The sequence below is a fragment of the Labrus mixtus genome, chromosome 20, assembly GCF_963584025.1.
Source record: "Labrus mixtus chromosome 20, fLabMix1.1, whole genome shotgun sequence".
Lineage (NCBI taxonomy): Eukaryota > Metazoa > Chordata > Actinopteri > Labriformes > Labridae > Labrus > Labrus mixtus.
The window spans coordinates 699493-721200 of record NC_083631.1 but is presented as its reverse complement, the minus strand read 5'-3'; the positions used below and the strand labels follow the sequence as shown (position 1 = coordinate 721200).

The 21708-nt window shown below is 40.3% G+C and overlaps 1 protein-coding gene across 1 annotated transcript in view; it reads left to right on the top strand.

Moving 5' to 3' along the window:
• The first annotated feature begins 5549 nt into the window (after window positions 1–5549).
• Window positions 5550–21708, top strand: part of gspt1l (G1 to S phase transition 1, like) — a 44427-nt gene continuing 28268 nt past the window's right edge. Inside the window, exons 1-3 of the mRNA XM_061026309.1 lie at window positions 5550–5970; window positions 16549–16593; window positions 19985–20227. Coding sequence (XP_060882292.1) covers window positions 5778–5970; window positions 16549–16593; window positions 19985–20227 — 481 coding nt within the window. The 5' untranslated portion in view covers window positions 5550–5777. The remainder of the gene's footprint in view (window positions 5971–16548; window positions 16594–19984; window positions 20228–21708) is intronic.

Sequence of the window (21708 nt, the reverse complement as noted above, 5' to 3'; positions counted from 1 at the left end):
TTTCAGGGCGACCTGGTACAATGGGGCTCTATGGATGTGTAAGTGGGAGGAGGTGGCCACAAACAACAGATTAAGACTTAACAACAAGACACAATATAATTGTATTCTGTAATATATATATATATAATTCAATATTTTATAGTTATTCCTAATACATTTTGTCTCATATTTTATATCTTACATATGATTTATATGATGACACTCAGAGTCAACCCGCTGCTTTCAATAATATTGTCACCTATGACATTGTTTCTATTTCATTCTAAAAAATTAAAGCATTGTCTTGCCATCAGTTGTGAAATATTAATGAACTAAAAAACAGTATTGATATATATAACTTTGAGTTCTTAGAAATTAAATATACTTCATATAGTCTATTTGTACATCAGCCATACAGCCTGTTGTAGTTTTTTTTAAATGTATTTCAGTCATATAAAGATGGTGTGTAGTCACCATATCTCATGCTTTTAAGATGAACCCTAGTTACTCCAGAGGATACACTGGATGAAGGGATAGTTTTTATAATACCCTTATTATAAAGTATGATAAAGTGTTAAAAAAAAGCTACAATAGCTATTTTTGTTGACAGATTTATCAGGCAACCAATGGAGCTGGGATACAAAACAATTCTTATGATGGCATAAATGTGTGTAAAGTAAATTAGGATAACAATCATGCAAACATGTTTATAAGAAACTTCTTTATACACTTATTTTAGCTCATTATATATAATGACATTTGATTTTAAATGCTAATTACAAAGGATGATTTCCACTTTTAGACAAAATGACTGTGAACCTGAGAGCTTAACATCCTACAACTAGCATCCCCTGGGGACAAAGTTTGACCTCTTATCTCTTCGCTGATCTTGTCCTGTACTTGTGTAAGTTGTGTTTACTGATGAAAAATCTCCTTCTGCCAAGTTTGAACCGTCAAATGTATCCCTAACTCTGAATCTTGGCTGTAGAAAATGACACCAACCCACTGAAAGCATTAACAAATAAGAATAACTTCACAGAAAAAAAATCTATCTTCTATCTTAAGGTCTTGTTTGCTTTTGTAAACCATTTAACGATATCAGTATAAGTTTACTTGAGCTCCATAACCAACCAAAACAATCCTCCCAGGAAACAATTGCTGCAGAAAATAACCATCAACAAAGTCAACCAACCAAATCAAGACAACATAACCAAATCAAGACACCACAACCAAAGACACCACAACCAAATCAAGACAACACAACCAAATCAAGACACCATAACTAAATCAAGACAACACAACCAAATCAAGACAACACAACCAAAGACACCACAACCAAATCAAGACAACACAACCAAATCAAGACAACCAAATCAAGACACCACAACCAAAGACACCACAACCAAATCAAGACAACACAACCAAAGACACCACAACCAAATCAAGACAACACAACCAAATCAAGACAACATAACCAAATCAAGACAATCAAATCAAGACACCACAACCAAAGACACCACAACCAAATCAAGACAACACAACCAAATAAAGACACCACAACCAAATCAAGACAACATAACCAAATCAAGACACCACAACCAAATCAAGACACCACAACCACAACCAAATCAAGACACCACAACCAAAGACACCACAACACAACCAAAGACACCACAACCAAATCAAGACAACACAACCAAATCAAGACAACCAAATCAAGACACCACAACCAAATCAAGACACCACAACCAAAGACAACACAACCAAATCAAGACAACACAACCAAATCAAGACAACCAAATCAAGACACCACATCCAAATCAAGACACCACAACCAAATCAAGACACCACAACCAAATCAAGACAACACAACCAAATCAAGACACCACAACCAAAGACACCACAACCAAATCAAGACACCACAACCAAATCAAGACACCACAACCAAATCAAGACAACACAACCAAATCAAGACACCACGACCAAAGACACCACAACCAAATCAAGACAACACAACCAAATCAAGACAACCAAATCAAGACAACACAACCAAATCAAGACACCACAACCAAAGACACCACAACCAAATCAAGACAACACAACCAAATCAAGACAACTAAATCAAGACAACACAACCAAATCAAGACACCACAACCAAAGACACCACAACCAAATCAAGACAACATAACCAAATCAAGACAACATAACCAAATCAAGACAACATAACCAAAGACAACACAACCAAATCAAGACAACACAACCAAATCAAGACATCACCACCAAAGACATCACAACCAAATCAAGACACCACAACCAACCAAAGACAACCAAATCAAGACACCACAACCAAATCAAGACACACAACCAAATCAAGACACAATAACTAAATCGAGACACCACAACTAACTCAAGACACAATAACTAAATCAAGACACCACAACCAAAGACAACACAATCAGAGCAGTCTGATTGCTCAACATGGCCTGAAGAAAGTACTTCCGGGCCCTGCAGCCAATCATTGCAACGCGGTCTGCACGTCTCCATGAACCCGTCAAAAATCTTGGAGGTACGCGGCTGGGCGCTCAGACCCTCCCTCCGCGGACCATTCTCGCGCCGACTGTGATTGCTCAATATTGCTGCGCTGATCGCAAGAAGCATGAAACCTGATTCAATGAGCCGCAATATGTATCTGTTAAACATGCTGTCTGATCATATTAACCGTTTGGTAGCCATAGGTAAAGCTGTTGAGAGTAATGCGTGCTAACTGAAGGTAACTTCATACAGCTTTCTGGTTCATTATTATCTCAGGCAACATTAAATTGACAACTGTACAAAAAATTTAATAAGGTAGGCCAGAGGGAATATAAACTTAATGAGAATCAGCAGGATCAAAACATCAGGTTAATATATTGATAATGTTACATATTTTATGATAGAAGATATGTGAAAATATTGTCATACTTGACTGTGATGACTGTATTATGATGCTCTCTCAGACTCTTGCCCTGAGAGCTACTTGCATAGTGACTGCCCTTCACATCACCCCTTAGTGTTACATGGTAAGCCCTGTTCTGCAAATTAATTTCCTGAGGTAAGACATGACCTAAAAAAACAACGCGGAAGTAGCGGCCCAAGCAACAGAGTCCGCTACACAACGTTATAATGAGAATATTTGCCTTTATAGCAATGCTATGTGTAGTCTAATGGAATGACAACATCCACAAAAGAGCAGAGAACAACATACTGACGAACAGAAAACATAATGCAGCCGTTTAATTACGTGCACGGAGATCGTAACATATAGCGTTAACATATAGCCTAAAGCCCCTGCGGGTAGCCAAATCTCCGGAGTTTTTCAGTAGAATTCCGTATGTGTGAAAAGGGTTTAGGATTAAGCATGTTCGCAAAGAAATTTCAAAGAAACAATGAATTGGTTCCAAGAGGAAAGTTTTTCCGTAGATCTAAGCTTGAGAACATAACATTTTTGTAACAACGCTACAGAAACAATGTCCCACCTTTTTTTTTTTATGTGAATTATCCAAAAGATACTGGAAAGAGCTCAAGTCGACTGCTAATTGTGTTTATTCTCTAAACCTCAAAGACGTTGTTTGTTAGACTATGAGACTATGATAATAAAGAGAATATTGCTCTTGAATATGTCATACATTTCACTATACTATATGCAAAGTTTTTCATTCACAAACAGAAATTCTCCAAGTCACTTCCAAAATTTTAAATTTTTCATTGAGAACTCAAGTCCCTTATGAAATCACTCACATTTATGAATTATTATAACACCTTTTTTCCCCTAGTTAAATAATGATTTCCCTATTTATGTGTCTTCATTGGTTTATTTTACTTTATAAATAATGTATAGATCATTTCTGTGTTTCATTTATACTTTCCTGTATGTACTGTATGTTATTTTATTGTTTAATCTGTCTTTTACTTTATTTATATGTGTAACTGTCTTCAGTTACCTGTATATGAACACCCTTATTCTTGAATAAAGCTTTAAAAAAAAAAAAAAAAAAAATAGAACACTGAGCAAAGACTACAGCCGATGGCCAACCACCACATACGTTCTGCGCATGCGTGAGAGGAAATAACTCTCCATGCCAGCAGGCAGCGGTAGTCCGTTGTTATGATACAATTTACAAGAAGACCATTTACACACCGCTGTCGCACAACACTGGTAACAGCACATATTTTTTGATGCTGTGGTCTTGCATGTGCGCCCTTATGTCATACTATGTCCCATGTGACTTTGTTGATGAAAAATATCTGCTGGTTACCTGGTTTACCAATTTCCAGTCAGTCAGGATAAATTAATTAGAACTTACGTGCAGGTCTGACATTGTGTCTATACATATTTTAATAAAAAATGAATAAAAAAATAAAAAACAAGTATTTCTAAATTTTTTCTACAAGTAACATGTTCTAAATATAGATATAGGCTATATTTATTATACACATTACTTCCCTCTAGACTGACTTCAGATCAACCTTATGACTTTGGACTTGAAAAGTTTAAAATACATCGGTCACTTTAGTTTCCAAGACAGGAGACAGACAATACAAGACAAGACAGACTTTTGAACTGGAACGACTTGATATTGTAGAAGGTGTCCAACTGTATATAACAAGCTATGGAGGTGTCACACTAAAACATTACAGGGAACCCAGAGACATTACTTGGAGACCGAAACAAATCACAAGACCAAGGTATCCAAAATAACAGGCTGAGGCTAAGTAAAAAAAAACACAAACAAGGCAGATCTTGGTTTAGCTTTATGGTACACAAGGGTAAAAATGCTGGAACACTGACACAGAGGTACAAGACAAACATAGTGTTCTGTCTGAATCCAATTTATTGGACAAGCATGTTAACATGTAATCGGATGTCTTAAAAATCTCTAAAAAAAAGTATTCTGAAATAATTCATGGCAGATTTTCAGGATTTTTTATTCCAGAGGAGTTTTGTAAAAAAAAAAAAAAGAAGGTTTTTTTGTATTCCAGTTAGACACAAGATTTTCCATCAATACCAAGTTATACTGTAAAATATTTTGTATTTCATCAGTCTAGTTGATTTGCAGCCAAAGATGGTTGAAATGTCTTAATGGATAAAAGGTCAAAGGGATTGAAAGTGTGGTATAGGAACCATTTTTTTTTTTTTTTACTAAATTATGAACCTAGTAAATTGCTTATGAGAGTTTGTGCTGTTGTTGCGAAAATAATTACCATACATAATGGTAATGTATTCAGTAATGTATTGCTGTCTTTACAATCAGTGCAACACACTTTTGAAAGAATAGGGAGATAGTTTAGAGATAACTACATTGCAACAATTTACCACATAAAAGTAGTTCTCCATAATTTGCCACTTTATCAAAACTGACGTTCCAGAAAAGGTCACAAACGTGTAGACATATAGACAGTTTATTATTGGTTTATGGGTAATGTAGTTTCCTTGCCCTAAATAATCTTTCACGTCAAAGGTTTGACGCTTTTGCGTACGACTTCATATCCCAGAGGTCACCGCGCATGGCACGTTGGTTGACGTTAGTATTAGCTCACGCGGACCTTATCTGGGAGTGCTGAGTCGATTTCCCTCTCTGGTGTTTCGCCGGTTTTCAGCTTTTTTCACCTGAATAAGAGACGAAACATTACACTTCTGTTGGAACAGCCTATGTTGATTTAAAGGTTATACATATATATTTGCCTTTGGGTGAATACGTAACATAGACCAAGGACTGCGAAACTCAAATCTCAGTAGTCAAAAAAAAACAAGACCCACGATGGACCCGAGAGACACTGCCCCTGATTCCTGGGAACAAGAGGACGACGTGGAGGCCACAGTCGACGGACAACTTGAATCAACATTTACAGCACTGAATGTTAATGCTAAACCGTTCGTGCCCAATATAAATGCTGCCGAATTTGTCCCGGTATTTGTCACGAAAGGACATCAGGAGAATAACGATTCGGCGGGTAAGATCACTGTCACGTTGGGAAGCTATGTTGGCTAGCAATAAGCTAGTTGCTAATAGAAGCCTGGGTTCTGTAGTTGCTAGCCCTCAAGGCACTCTACGGACACGCGTTTCCTAAAGCGCGATAAAACCAGACATTTTTCCTTGGGTGATATAGTTTTTCAGAAGATTTTTCAGGTGCCACTAAGATCAACCAATATATATCTACAAATTCAATGAAACTTGTATATTTCGTTGTTAAACTATTTCATAACTTTAAAGTTAAAAACACAACCGGCATTAGCTTGCTAACTAGCTGGTGTGGTTTCACCATTGACCTCTAGTCCAGCTCTGTTTATTAATGCATTACAGCACAACTGCCGTTAACTGGTTATTGTAAAAGTTAGACGATCTAAGCGTGAAAAGTTGCAGTTATCAATGAGAGTAGCCGTCTAACTTTCCGTGATGATGAGGATACTATGAGTAGTAGCCCATCACTGGTAAGAAACTAGATGGAACGTGAGAATATGGTGTGACGTGGATGTTCTGACGCACTGCTGGTCAGAAGTGAAGTAAATGTGTAATTAGGAACTGCGTCAAAGCTGCCTAGAGACCCGACAAGGCAGTTCACAGTGTAATCGTTTTATTAAAGCTTAAGCATGTCTACAAATACTTTAGACAATATTTGGTGTTTATAGTCAGTGATTGTGGTTTTAAAACCTACCAATATCGACTCCAAACACATTATGGAGAGTTTTTCCAAGTTTTCTCTAGCATATAGGAATTCCTTGACATTAAAACATTTTAAACCCCCTACTATTTAACATGTTTGGATGTAGTGGTGGTCGACATGGAAAAAATATCTTATCATGCACACAAACTGTGCTAATACGTTTAGTCTATTTGAAAAACGTCTTTGTCGGGGGTCTGGAGGTCTCCCCCAAGAGCATTTTTAACACCAGGAATGGCTGTCCCTCAATTTGATCAATACTTATGCACAATTTGAAGGATTTCTTAACTATTTTGAAATTATGATTCAATAACGTGTCCTCTTTTTGTGTTCATCAGGTACATTTTCACGCAGTTTTCATTTGAAAACATGTAGACTTCAACTTCTTGTGTTTCTGTGCTATTTAGCCCTGCAGAATTCCTACAACTGTAGCTTCATATAGGCTCTGCAGCCTTTATTTAAAGGATATTTTGTTTTTTATGACATTATTGGATTAACTTTAGTTTTGCTTGTAGACTGGCAAAAACATATAATCAAACATAATACAGAAGTATATGATGTGATGTGTCACAGATGGTCAAAGTAAGTTTTAGTGAAAGAATAGTTTTATTCATAGAGGGGGTGGGGAATCGTTGATTGACAGACAGGCAGTCAACATGGTTACTACCTCTAACCTGCCTGCTGCACAGTGAACGGGAGGAGAAAGAGCTGCAGACTGACATCACCTCAAGCAGCATACATATGCAAATCAATGCACAAGTGATTGTAGGCTTACTGTTAAAAAAAAAAAAGTAACAGCCAAGGTCCGGACCCTGCCCCGCTAGCGTCAGGGAATTATTATCAACTATAAGAACATTTAAAGGTTTTTTTTTTCTTCCTAAGAACATTTTAAGTACAATTTACCCTGTTAAATGTGATGTGTGGCTGCAGTAGCCTACACCGGAATGTGTGATTGTTTGTCAGTTCCCTAAAACAGTCTGTTACCTTGTTTATAATACCTCCTGCAGAGTGTTACAACTCACAGCCGCTCAGAGCTTTTCAATCGCTGCGCAGGTTTCAAAGGTTTTAAACACAATCAAAGATGTTTGATCCCCCTGTCAGAAAAAGCAGCATAACTAGTTGTAAACCTAGATATCAAAATTCTAGCTGAATATTCTTTTAGGACCTGCAAAACAACTTCTGAAAGAGCGGAACAAATCCATTTAGCCTAAAGACGCCGCGCAGCTCTGCTGCTCACCTGTTGTCTTGAAAAACTGCACTTAAAATTTAATTATAAGTCTAACCTTTGGATCAGACCTTTTTTCAAGAGTGTATCTTCCTCATTATGTCAAAACGTGCATTTTTAGATAAAGGTGGGTCCACGGACCGCACTTGAGAGGGAGAGACAGAGAGCTATACGGGCGAGTGAGAGTCCGGGAACGTGCCATTGCGCATGTAAGTGGACGGACAAGAATTAAAAAGTTAAATTGATCATTACTCTACAGTTTACATGTCAACCTGTGAACTACATGGCTGACTGCAGTCTCTGTTAACAGACTGATGGTGTCCAAACTGCTCAATGTGTGCTGAGTGGTCCTCTGTCTGTGCGTCTGCACGTCACCCTCCCTGCTTATAAAAAAGTGTATAAACTGGTCATAAACCATGTCTGAACGTTTTGATTTTGAAATGTTCTTAAATTGGTCTGAGCTGCTGTTAATACTCTAAATATTTATAATACTGAACATTACAGTTAATTAATAAAATATGCTTTTGCGCAGCAAATTGTATGACATCATCAAATAGAAGCATGTTGTGGAGGAGGAATGATCCACATGTGGACAAGAGGCTGGAGAGGAGCGATAATCATAACTGAAAGAGGAGTAGGAACAGTATGCCTGCTTGAGGGTCTCTATGGGCAAGCCTAAAGCAATTTAACTTCAATGGGCATTGGATTTTACGTTTCGACAATTTGTGCACTACAAGAGCACAACGTTTTTAGAAGATAAAAAGTTTTTCATGCATTTAACCTCTTAATTTTGCACAAAACTGATGCATCTAACTTTAAAATGTACAAAGTTTTCTCCCTGGGGTGCATGCCCCCGGACCCACCTAGAGGATTCGGTGTACCCCCACCATAGTCTCATGAAATCCTGTGGGAAACACTGTAATCCCTATATGTTCTGTTATCACAACAGGTGAGCTTCGAGTGGAGAGGCTTGTTGGTAACTTTTAAAAACCGAGAGAGCAGAAAACACAGACAGCAACATTTTAAACACAGGTTATATCTCCCATCACTGACTGTCTGTCTGAGCTCCGCTCTGTCTGACTCTCAGAAGATTGTAAACGTCTCTCCGGCTCGTGTAGTTTGTTGTCTTGCTATCTAAGATGTAAACCTCGCCGTGTCGGTTTGCAAAAATATCAAAACACTTGCTTATAACCGGGATGGAGTTGACTTTACGGACTAACTGCCAATTCACACATACTGTGCTCACCGTGGTCCATCAGCGACGCGCACTACGCTGTACTTAGCTGCCACTCTAGTCAATCATTGTGTTCACACCGCGCGTCTCAGGCGCGTGCCACCAATTGCACTCCATTTCATATACGCTGCGAGTCTATTTTCACCGGAGTACGCTGCAGGCACACGTAAAGCTGGACAGAATATGACTGCCTGGACAGGAAGTCAGACAAGGAAACAAAACAAAATAAGACTCAATATACGGACTAGCGATTGTATTTTTCATCACTTTATCAACTTTACGTCAAAACAGGCACCGAATGAACACCAAATTGTAGTTAGTAGTCTCTTTATTCCAGCGGGATCTTGTAGTTCTCCTGTGATGTGTGTACAGTTGATCATGGGTGCGCTCTGCTGCGCTGATGTTCCAGAAACGGATCCAGTGTGAATGGGTGCGCACTGTCCGGTGGCGCAAAACTGTGGCGCTGACGGAAAGCGGCATGCAAGGAGTATGTGTGAATTGGGGGTAACTCTTAAGTTTCGTTTTCATTTTCACCGATGCTAGGGATCAGAAGGGAGGAGGAGACGTGTCTGTGTAAGAGCCTAAACTGCACACATTAGCCTGGTTCTACGATCTCTCTGCTTTGGCAGATCGTCAACACATTCAAATCCTTCACGATCTAAAATCGTTATATTGCACACCACTACTTGGGTGTCTAGTGTTTTTAGCCCTGTACCTACGCCTGTGTGTGTTACCTGACGTGCACTTCAAAAATGTAACCACAAGCCCTGTGATAGGACCACTGTGTAACATTGCTGTTATTGCCAGCATTTTTAATATTCTGCAAAAAAAAGAATGCTGCAAGCCAGTAGCCAGTTAATTGCTTCTCAATATACAGTGCTCAACAAATTTATTAGACCACCTGTCGCGGTGCTCTGACAATCCGACCGCATTTCCACTAGGCGACGTAATTATGCGACAGCGGAGGTTAATGACGTGGGTCTGCTGTGGTGAAACTACAATTTTTTCCGAAAATGGACTATTACAAGCGCATTTAAAAAGCTTTCCCCTGTGCCTTCTTACCAGTGAAATAATCCTAATTACCACAAGATTGGAATTGAAGTAAAAGGAATATAGGCTACCAGGCTACTTCACTTTGATAATTTTTTTCAACATCAGCATAACGTTCATAGTTCACCTATGGGTTTAAGATTGTTGAAAGTAGTGGTGTGCGATATAACGATCATGAAGGATTTTAACGTGCTGATGACCTGCCAAAGCAGAGAGATCTTAGAACCGGGCTTATGTGTTTATTCTATCATGCTGCAGTTTATTCCCCCTCACAGACGCGTCTCCCTCTCCTTTTTTGCTCCACAGCGGAGAAAACAGAACTTAATAGTAAGTCCGCAAAAACAACTCCATCCGGGTTATATGCAACTGTTCTGATATTTTTCCAAAGCGACACTGCGTGAGAAACAGTTAACTTATGTTGTTTGCACAGCTAAGTTTACATCTCGGATAGCGAGACAAGAAACCGTTTAACGAGCTGGAGAGACGTTAACAGTCTGCAGAGAGAGACAGACGGAGCTCAGACAGTCAGTGACCCGCAATTCACACATACTCCGTGCGCGCCGCGGTCCGTCAGTGCCGCGGTTTTTCTCCGTCAGACGGCTCACGCCCATTCACACTGGATCCGTTTCTGGGACGTCAGCGGAGCGCACCCATGACACATCACAGGAGAACTACAAGATCCCGCGGGAATTAAGAGAAAAACATGCAAACAACATGTTGCTTTGTCTTTCTGAGGATGCATTGTTGTTCATTCAGTTCCTGTTTTGACGTAATGTTGATAAAGTGATGAAAAATACGATCGCGAGTCCGTATATTGTGTTTTATTTTGAAATTGACCAGATGCTCTGTGCGTTTCCTTGTCTGACTTCCTGTCCGGGCTGTCATATTCTGTCCAGTTTGACGCGAACCTCCAGCGCACTCTGGCGAAAATAGACTCGCTGCGTATTTGAAACGGAGCAGAGAGCAGTGTCGTCGGTGGCACGCGCCGGAGACGGACCGCAGCGCACCCTGTGTGAACACAATGATTGACTAGAGTGGCAGCTAAGTACAACGTAGTGCGCGGCGCGCACGGAGTATGTGTGAATTGGGCTTGATGGGAGATATAACCCCAGTGTTTAGTGTCGGTGTTTTCTGCTCTCTTGGTTTGTAAAAGTTACTATCAAGCCTCTCCACTCGAAGCTCACCTGTTGTGATAACCAAACTTATAGGGATTAGGCTAAACAACGTTTTGAAACGGAATCGTATCTACAAGGTCTGGACCTTGGCTGTAAATGTTTTAACAATAGGGCTACAATCACTTATTTCTATACATTGATTTCTATGCATGCTGCTTGAGGTGATGTCATTCAGCAGCTCTTTCTCCTTGTTCAGTGTGCAGCAGGCAGGTGAGAGTGAGTAACCATGGTGACTGTCTGTCTGCCAATCAACGATGTCCCGCCCCCTCTATGAATTTAACTCTTTTTTCAGTAAAACTTACTTTAATAATGTGTCACAGAATTAATATATTACGTTTGATTAAATATAAACAAAACCTAAAGTTAGTCCAATTATGTCATAAATAACAACAAAGCCTATAAACAAAGGCTGCAGAGCCTACATGAAGCTACAGCTGTAGGAATTCTGCAGAGCATGCTTTCAAATGAGTGCATCACTGCGTAAAAATGTTCCTGATGAACACAGAAAGAGGATACATTACTAAATCATAATTCAAAGTGGTGCAGAAAACCTTCAAATTGTGCATAAATATTGATTAAATCAAGGGAAAGACATTTCTGGTCGTAAAATGTTCTGGGTGGGAGACCTCCTACAAATGTGTTTTTCAAATAGACTAAACTTGTCAGCACAGTTTTTGTGCTTTTAAAAACATTATACAGGAAAATAACTTTGGTTGAACTGGTCAGTAACTTGCAAATTAGTCTTAAGATCAGTATGGAAAAAATCTTGATTGTGATTTTGTCATAAAAAATTTGTGATATATTTTTTTCCGTATCGCCCACCTCTAGTTGAAAGTTGTTCAAGTCATATTATTGCAACTTAGATGATCTGCGTCCCTTTTAGATCATTGTTATTTTTATTTAATTAACAACGTTATATGTTACAATTTCTCGTAGAAACCAACATCAAATATCAGCAAGGCATCTACATTAAACATTATACCAGAATTTAAAAACAATGTTCACCTTCTTCACACACAAAAGAAAAAGAAAATAAATACAAAGGCATTATTAAATTATAAGTCAAATCAATAAATAAACCAAATACATATTGTCTCTGCATTGATCCTCCAACAGATCTCAGTCCATACAAGGTCATCGTTAAAGTTTTCATGAACCGTCTGATGTGTGAGTCACTTTAAATGTTTGTGGGACGGCATTATCTCATCTCCTTTCGTAAAGGATGGTCCAGTGTATCCTATGCTAAAGGAGGTTATAAAGGAGTGAGAGGGAGAGAGTTCTTGTAAGTTCGTTCAGTGAACGACTGACTGACTGAGAGGGAGAGAGAGACTCGGGGCTCCCGTTCAGTCCGTTCCTTCGACCAAAAGAGTCTCCAATAAATAAAAGATATGAATGAAATAAAGTATTTTAGAATGAAATGAAGAAATTAAAAGAGCCTATATGTAAAAATATTTATTTTTAATTACAGTGACACCTTTTAGTTTATTAAGCCAACAGTTTTGTGAATGCCCTTTGAGCACATAATAAACCTAATCACATCTGGGACAGTATAGTTTCATCGCAGAACTGTTAATATTTCCCTCTGTTGATATAAGAACTTCAATGGCATTTGTTATGGCTTTGGCCCGTTCAGAATTACTAGCAAAAGGCTGTCGTTTTTTTCCTAGTTGCAGTGATGTTTACGTTCGTGTGGTGCCTTTTCAAGTGCTTTAATAAGTTGGACGTGTTGCCTGCGACGTACCCAATGTCCGCTGAACAACGACGGCACACTACTCTACGTACACTACTCTCGTCTTGTCTACGTCTCTTTGTCCATTATTATGGGAATGGGGAGGGAGGGTGTTCATTCTATCATCAGTGTTTCCCCTACCATTAAATTAGGGGGGCGGCCCGCAGACAGCAGAGGAGCAGGGACAAGTAGCTGCAGCTAGCTGCATCATACGTGGTTTAGTATTGTTTTAGCATGACTGTTGGGATAAATATTTATCGCCATGAAGAGCATTGCTCTTTGAAATTAACTCGCCAAACGGAAAATCACTCCGCATTTAGCGCTTGTGGTTGTCAGCGGAGCGTCTGGAACCAGTCAAAAGAAACGAACAGTCAATTAGCTGGCTATCCAGCGCGAGCCGCATGCGTAAATGGTTGAGAGGGGAGATGACTGCTATAAGTCACAGACGTCGTATTTAAGTTTATGTTCTGCTTGTTCAACAGTCGTTTGATGTATTGATATTTTTAACATGCATTCAGAGAGGATTTGATTTGCAATTTGAATAGTCTTCTTTTTTCTTTTGGTGCTCGTGATTTTCCTTTGGCGCTGGGTAAAACCTCTTTGGGGGGCGCCAAAGAATTCTCTATGCAGGAAAAACCTTGACATGTACAGTACAGACCAAAAGTTTGGACACACCTTCTCATTCAATGAGTGTCCTTTCTTTTCATGACTATTGACATTGTAGATTCACACTGAAGGCATCAAAACTATGAATTAACACATGTGGAAATATATACTTAACAAAAAAGTGTAAAACAACTGAAAATACGCCTTATATTCTAGTTTCTTCAAAGTAGCCACCTTTTGCTCTGATTACTGCTTTGCACACACTCTGCATTCTCTTGATGAGCTTCAAGAGGTAGTCACCTGAAATGGTTTTCACTTCACAGGTGTGCCCTGTCAGGTTCAATAAGTGGGATTTCTTGCCTTATAAATGGGGTTGGGACCATCAGTTGTGTTGTGCAGAAGTCAGGTGGATACACAGCTGATAGTCCCACTGAATAGACTGTTAGAATTTGTATTATGGCAAGAAAAAAGCAGCTAAGTAAAGAAAAACGAGTGGCCATCATTACTTTAAGAAATGAAGGTCAGTCAGTCCGAAAAATTGGGGAAACTTTGAAAGTGTGCAGTCGCAAAAACCATCAAACGCTACAAAGAAACTGGCTCACATGAGGACCGCCCCAGGAAAGGAAGACCAAGAGTCACCTCTGCTGCGGAGGATAAGTTCATCCGAGTCACCAGCCTCAGAAATCGCAGGTTAACAGCAGCTCAGATTAGAGACCAGGTCAATGCCACACAGAGTTCTAGCAGCAGACACATCTCTAGAACAACTGTTAAGAGGAGACTGTGTGAATCAGGCCTTCATGGTAGAATAGCTGCTAGGAAACCACTGCTAAGGAGAGGCAACAAGCAGAAGAGACTTGTTTGGGCTAAAGAACACAAGGAATGGACATTAGACCAGTGGAAATCTGTGCTTTGGTCTGATGAGTCCAAATTTGAGATCTTTGGTTCCAACCACCGTGTCTTTGTGCGACGCAGAAAAGGTGAACGGATGGACTCTACATGCCTGGGTCCCACCGTGAAGCATGGAGGAGGAGGTGTGATGGTTTGGGGGTGCTTTGCTGGTGACACTGTTGGGGATTTATTCAAAATTGAAGGCATACTGAACCAGCATGGCTACCACAGCATCTTGCAGCGGCATGCTATTCCATCCGGTTTGCGTTTAGTTGGACCATCATTTATTTTTCAACAGGACAATGACCCCAAACACACCTCCAGGCTGTGTAAGGGCTATTTGACCAAGGAGAGTGATGGGGTGCTGCGCCAGATGACCTGGCCTCCACAGTCACCGGACCTGAACCCAATCGAGATGGTTTGGGGTGAGCTGGACCGCAGAATGAAGGCAAAAGGGCCAACAAGTGCTAAGCATCTCTGGGAACTCCTTCAAGACTGTTGGAAGACCATTTCAGGTGACTACCTCTTGAAGCTCATCAAGAGAATGCCAAGAGTGTGCAAAGCAGTAATCAAAGCAAAAGGTGGCTACTTTGAAGAACCTAGAATATAAGACATATTTTCAGTTGTTTCACACTTTTTTGTTAAGTATATAATTCCACATGTGTTAATTCATAGTTTTGATGCCTTCAGTGTGAATCTACAATTTTCATAGTCATGAAAATAAAGAAAACTCTTTGAATGAGAAGGTGTGTCCAAACTTTTGGTCTGTACTGTATGTTGTCAACAACAGCATAGGCCACTAAGGCGTACATTAGCCTAGTCTAGCCTAGCTGCTGTCTGTCTGTATGTATAACAAACATGATGTGTGGTGGGACCGGACGGATGTTAATAAAACTGCAGAACCCATGGTGTGGCCTAAAATTGGTTGCAGAAGTATAAACTAGGCTTTACTCTGGCCTTAAATTTAGGTGTCTCCTCAAGGTTAATTGAAATGGTTTTGAGAAATAAAAAAGGAATACATTTGTTTTCAGATTTTACAACACTCAATGTAGGACCTTTATAGTTACCTTACATGAATTTGGCCTGCAGCTTGTGGAGCAGGTGTGCCTTGTTTTTAGTAAAGTCAATTTATAAAGCACATTTCATATAAAAGAACACAATGCGCTTCACATTAATTAAAAAAAAGAAATGGTTACATCAAGTCAAAGTGCAAATAGAGAAAAGATTTGTTGCACACACACCCATATGTGCATATATGCTCAAACATATACATGTGAAAGGGCCCATATTTTCTGGTTTTATATGCTCTTTAGTGTGTTTTCAAAGTGTCCTGTGCATGTTTAGGCATATCTATTTGCAAAATTTCAAAGTCCGCGGAAACGCGGCTTCTCCTACGTCCTCCTGTTAGATGCATCATTAGCTGCATGTAAAGCTCGGTTCTAGCCCCCCTCGAAAACAAATTGCCAGTGTGACGTCTTGTCAGTGTGAGATCACTGATCTAAGCCCATTGACTCGTTGTGGCAAGCCCAGCAGCTCATGTTGCACGCCCGTTAACTTCTGTAGCACGCCCACGATATGCCGTAGCCTGCGGTAGCACAGTAGTGCTAAGGTGCTAATGTTTATGCTACCCTTGGACAGAGCCAGTGGCTGCATTCCCAATATGGTAAAAGGGGCGGGAGATTTCCGAGAACCGTGCTGAGCGACTGACCAATTACGGCCGAGCCGACAGGCCCACCAATCAGATCAGACTTGGTACACGTGGGGACACTTTTTTTGGACTTGTGAACATACTTAAGTAGGTACGTAGATTAACTATATGAACCCCAAAAAGGGCATAATATGGGCTCTTTAATATCATGTTGATATCAAGGGTCAAGATAAGACAACACCCACACACCCATTTAAAGCTAAACTAACTGTCTAATTAATGGGAATATCATTTTAAGTACTTTTTCTCTTTCAGTTGCTGTAGACAAGAATTCCAGCATGGAGGTGACAGATAATGCGGGTAAGTATATATGTTTGAGTCCATCTGAGCCATTAGCCACATATATGCTGTTACTGCTCTAGTGAATGTCCGAATGAAAGTGAATCGGTCAAAACTGAAGATTGGGATTAACAAAGTCATGAGTTACTTAGGCACAATAATACGCTTAGATCTTTTGAAAAATAAACATTATTTAACCAGGAAATCCTTTAAGATTAAAGGCACACTCACACTAGGCAATCCATACTGTGCCCAAGCACGTTTGACCCGCAAAGTGCAGTTCGTTTGACTAGTGTGAGTGCTCCATTTTGAAGCATGGCACACTTCCTTGGCCCTCACATGGAGGGTTTTTACTGTCAATTCATACATGCGATCTCATTTCCCGATTTTCCCTCAGGGATTAATAAGGTATATAAAATTCAAACTCAAAAAAAATCTGTGTGGTGGTGATTTACTCCTATTTCCCTATGCATTCAGAACAATCTGCACTCTTCGGGCTGCCCCGTTGGAGTATCAACGGTAGCCTATATTAAACCCTTTTCACACATGGAAATCTCCTGAAAAACTCTGGAGATTAGGCTACCTGGAGATGATTTAAGCTATGTGTGAATGCAAACAGCCGCATTTTTCGCGCAGACTTTACCCGGAGTTTCTCCGGCCAGACCCCTAGTATTTTTTCTGCAGAAAGTCAGAGTGAGCTGATGTCTGAACGGCAGCACTCTGGAGATTTCAATTTGAGCAAATGGGAAGAGAATGATGTTTATATAGTGACCGGCTAAAGTGTCTGCACGCGACCTCTACGATCTCTGTGCTCTAATTAAACGGCTGCATTATGTTTTCTGTTCGTCAGTATGTTGTTCTCCTCTCTGTAGTGGATGTTGTCATTCCATTAGACTACACATAGCATTGATATAAAGACAAATATTCTCATTATAACGTCGTGTAGCGGACTCTGTTGCTTCGGCCGCTACTTCCGCGTTGTTTATTTATGTCAAGTCTTGCGTCAGGAAATCCCCCGACCCCCCTCCCCTCTGACAGGAAAAGTCCCCCGCTGTGAGGAGCATATGTGAACGGCTAGTTCGGGAGAATCTCCGGAGAAGTCCTCCTGTAAATATCTAGATATTATCCAGAGTGATATTATGTGAAAACTGCTTTACTGACCTTTTTATTTCTTTTTAAAATGTATCCATTAAATTGCTGCCCGTAACAGAGAGAGAGCGGTCCGCCATCCGTATTTCTCTCCTATTAATGCACTGATTGAGGATCAACACTCGTGCCTGTCAAAGGCCAATATTTTATTTAGCTACTTGCTCTCTTGGATATGCTGCCCACATGAGGCTCCCTTGTAACAATTGGGTTGCAAGTTAACCTTTTTAAAATGGGAGTTTTGTTGTGTTGCTCGGAGCTCCCGAAGACAATCTGTGTGTTCAATGCAGGTCTGGGTGTTGGCATTTATTTCCAAGCAACATTCCGTGCTTGGTGTGCAGGCAGGCAGGTGCGAGCGTCTGTCATTCAAACTGTCCCGACCCTTCTTTAAACAAACAAAAAAAATGATATCGCTGCATGACCACGTGTCACAGAAACGAATCACATTTCATTTTGTTTGCCAATCCTTACAAGTGCATAATAGGGCTGTCGCAGTGAAGGAATTTTCACCACAGTGATCCAAGGTGGCTCAATAGCTCGTGCGGTAGAATTGCATCCCCCCGCCAGTGACAGAGACAAACACAGGGATTAAAGTTCTCCGTCGCTACGACGGATTTCCGTCAATTTCCCAATTGAAATATTTTTAGTCAGTGTCAATCAGACAAAACAAAGTCGAGCAGAATGTGGGTTAGTGACAGACCTTCACGTGCAAACCTGCACGTCCTGAATCCTGTAACATACTGTAAGTGTAGTAGGCATATGCGTTTATGTGGCATTTCAATGTACATTCAGAACTTTGATCTGCTACATGACGTCTGCTCGGCGTATAGTACGCTTTTATTTTGGTAGCGACTATCAGCGTGCACTGATAAGTGCGCACGCCCCATGTATGGAGACTGTAGACCTCCAAGCAAGCGACCCGGGTTTGAAGCCAAGCTGTGGCTCCTTTCCCGCATGTCATTCCCCAGTTCATAATTATTTTGTACTCTTACTTCTGTAGTTTTCAGTGCAGTGCCAAACTTGTTAGTGAGTATTTCTGTGTTATAACTACTTTTAGGCTGCAGGGAACTCCAAAAAAAGCTCCAAAAAGCTTAATGTTTTATCTTCTGAGAATTCCCCCAGACCCATATACTTTCTTATTGTATCTTGTCATATTTTAACACACCTAGAGTTGTCAAAACCAACTACCAGCTGACAGTTAATGTGGTTAGGCATCCAATGCACTTGACTGTAGGTCACCTTTTCAGACATTCACATGTTATATAAATGCCTGTTATGATAATCCACAAGTAAGGTAATATCTGTTGCCTTAGATCTTGAGCTTTCAAACAAAACAAAAAAATGTCAGTTTTATTTCTCAGGACCTATGTGGGGAGCCCCCTGTTGCTTGTGTTATGTCAAGAATTTTCAGTCAAATGAAAAACTTTTTTGCTTTAAAGCCTGAACTTGGTCTGTGGTCATGTTGCTGGCATCAATTTCTAAATTTGCATATACTTATCCAAATACAATTAAATTGATCAGTTTCAACCTATATATTTTCCTTGTATTTTGTACTCATTCTTTCATGTTTTGGTTGTAATTCTAGTCATTTGATAATATTTACTGAACTGCTACTTAAATGCTCTATAAATGAAATAAATGATTGCAGGAATTGTTCTGTAAAAGTCAAGTGAGTTCACTTATCCTTGATGTTAATTGGTGCCAGATGCACAAATAAACGTAAAAGACACAAAGAGGACAAAGGTATAGAGCCCCTTTGGTGATGAGAAAAAATAAAAACAAGTCGTAACCACATAACATGTGGCCTCGCTTGGCCATAAGGCAGAGAGGGCTTATGGATAGACAATTGCTCTAAAAATGTTAGATACTGGAGTGTTTACAGTGTTAGCTTCTTCTAGTATGGAGGGTAGTTGAATACATTATTTTAGGTGAAACAAGCTGACTAATTTGGGACTTATAAATTATGTTATATAATTTTGCATTGACTTTTGCAATTGTCATTTCAGATCTCACTTTAAGGCAGTATCGTAGCAATTATGTTGAAGGTATCAAAACAACCAACCACAACACTTTACAGATAACAAGTTTTACCTTTACAACTAAGAAATCCATGACGGAAAAATGTAAGAAATTTATCTTGCCGAATTTTGATATTCAAAAATTATAGGTTAATTCATTAAATTTCTTAAGTAATTGATAACATTTTAAGTTCCATCTATATTTCACCAAGTTGAGTTGTTTTGGGGTGTTTGTTGTGACCTTGCAGCTCCAGTGGAGAATGGTGACACACAGACGAGCACAGAAGAGCTGTGGGACCAAAGAGAGTCTGAGCCAAATCAGGAGGAGCCAGGAGGCGGGGACCGGGGGCCCGAGTTGCCAGAAATTACAGAGAAAACAGCTCCGGATATGATTGAGGAGGAAGAGGAAGTGCAAATTCCCAAGGTTCAACCAACACAGCCAGATGCCCCCAGGAAGGAACACATTAATGTTGTGTTCATCGGGCACGTAGGTCAGTTCATATCACCATTTTATTGTACGTCATCATGTGAATAATACAAGCCCTTTTCAGACTGCTTTTTTCCCAAGTGCCATAACTAAGCTCAGCCGTCATCATGTCTACTTGAATTTTTTCATATTGATTCTGCAACGGCATAATATTGTTGTTCCCATCTGTGAATTTACATTGCGTTTCGGCTATGTGGAAGCAAGGTGCAGTGAGAGCTCCACAAAGACACAGTCTGACATGCAACGATACGCTTCCCTTCCGGCTCCGCTGAAACGGTCTCACCTCTGTAACACATCTGTTATTCCTGCTGAAGACGGTACAGGGTTTGGGATCACTTTGCCTCCACCCCACCCACCCCACCCCAATACATCTAACCCATTCAGAATGATGGTGAAATGTCACAGGGGCGTAAATATCCCTTGAAATGGCATTCTGAATAGGGCTATTTAAATGGCTCTGAGGTTACTTACAGATGAAGCCAAACAAACCGCAGGACCGTGCAGGGTCTGTGACTCTAATGACATCCCCCACGGTGACGTAGTCGATGGCGTAGGCGTATGCGTCACTTGTGAAAACAAGTTGCAACCGTTAATCTAACCACCAGGAGGAGCAGTGATTATGGAAGCTAAAGTGATTACTTTATCTGGAAAAAGCCGGCTGAATACTGTATGTGTCAGTCTAGCGCGCCTCGGCCTCTCTCTCTGCGAAATAGTCTACTGTATCAACACCCTCCTAAAACTAATCCTAAATGTAAATTTGTATTTTTCCCTCTGCTATTTGGACCTGGAGTGTTTAATCAACAGAATCTTCTTTTCCCCTCATCATCCCAGCGCTCCTCCATGCTTCTCTCTCTCTCTCTCTCTCTCTCTCTCTCTCTCTCTCTCTCTCTCTCTCTCTCTCTCTCTCTCTCTCTCTCTGATACGGAGCGGTCACACTGGACTTTTGCGTTGAAGCGTGCTTGGGCACGGTACGGATGGCCAGTGTGACCGAGTAGATTCAGTGTGCTGCATTTAGTTTCAGACTGACAGAATATCTCCAAGAGTGACGCGACGAAGTGTGCAGAAGGCAGACCCGCGACTTGAAGACAAACCACAAACAGAATAAAAGTTTCTACAAATGCGGATGGAATCAAATCATTAGCATTACAGTGCCTCTTTTGTTCAAAACTAATGTGCCATCAAATGGCTCTCATAGCTCCTCCTTCGTCACACATATTGCATAAGGGCAAACATTCAGCGCACAACCTGCGACATAAATTTGAGCCATGCACAGATGATCTCCCTCTCAAAGATAAATAAAACTTTATATTGAAATTCGTACAATAACTGAGCAGATTCTGGGTTGGCAGCCTGCAGCATTTAATTTGCCTTGAGCCCCACCACTTGTCGACTTCTTTTTCAGACCCATCGCTCTGATGTTAGACTACAAGCTAAACGAACAGGCATCTCCGTCACAGAGTGAAGACTCCACAAAGTGAAAACAGA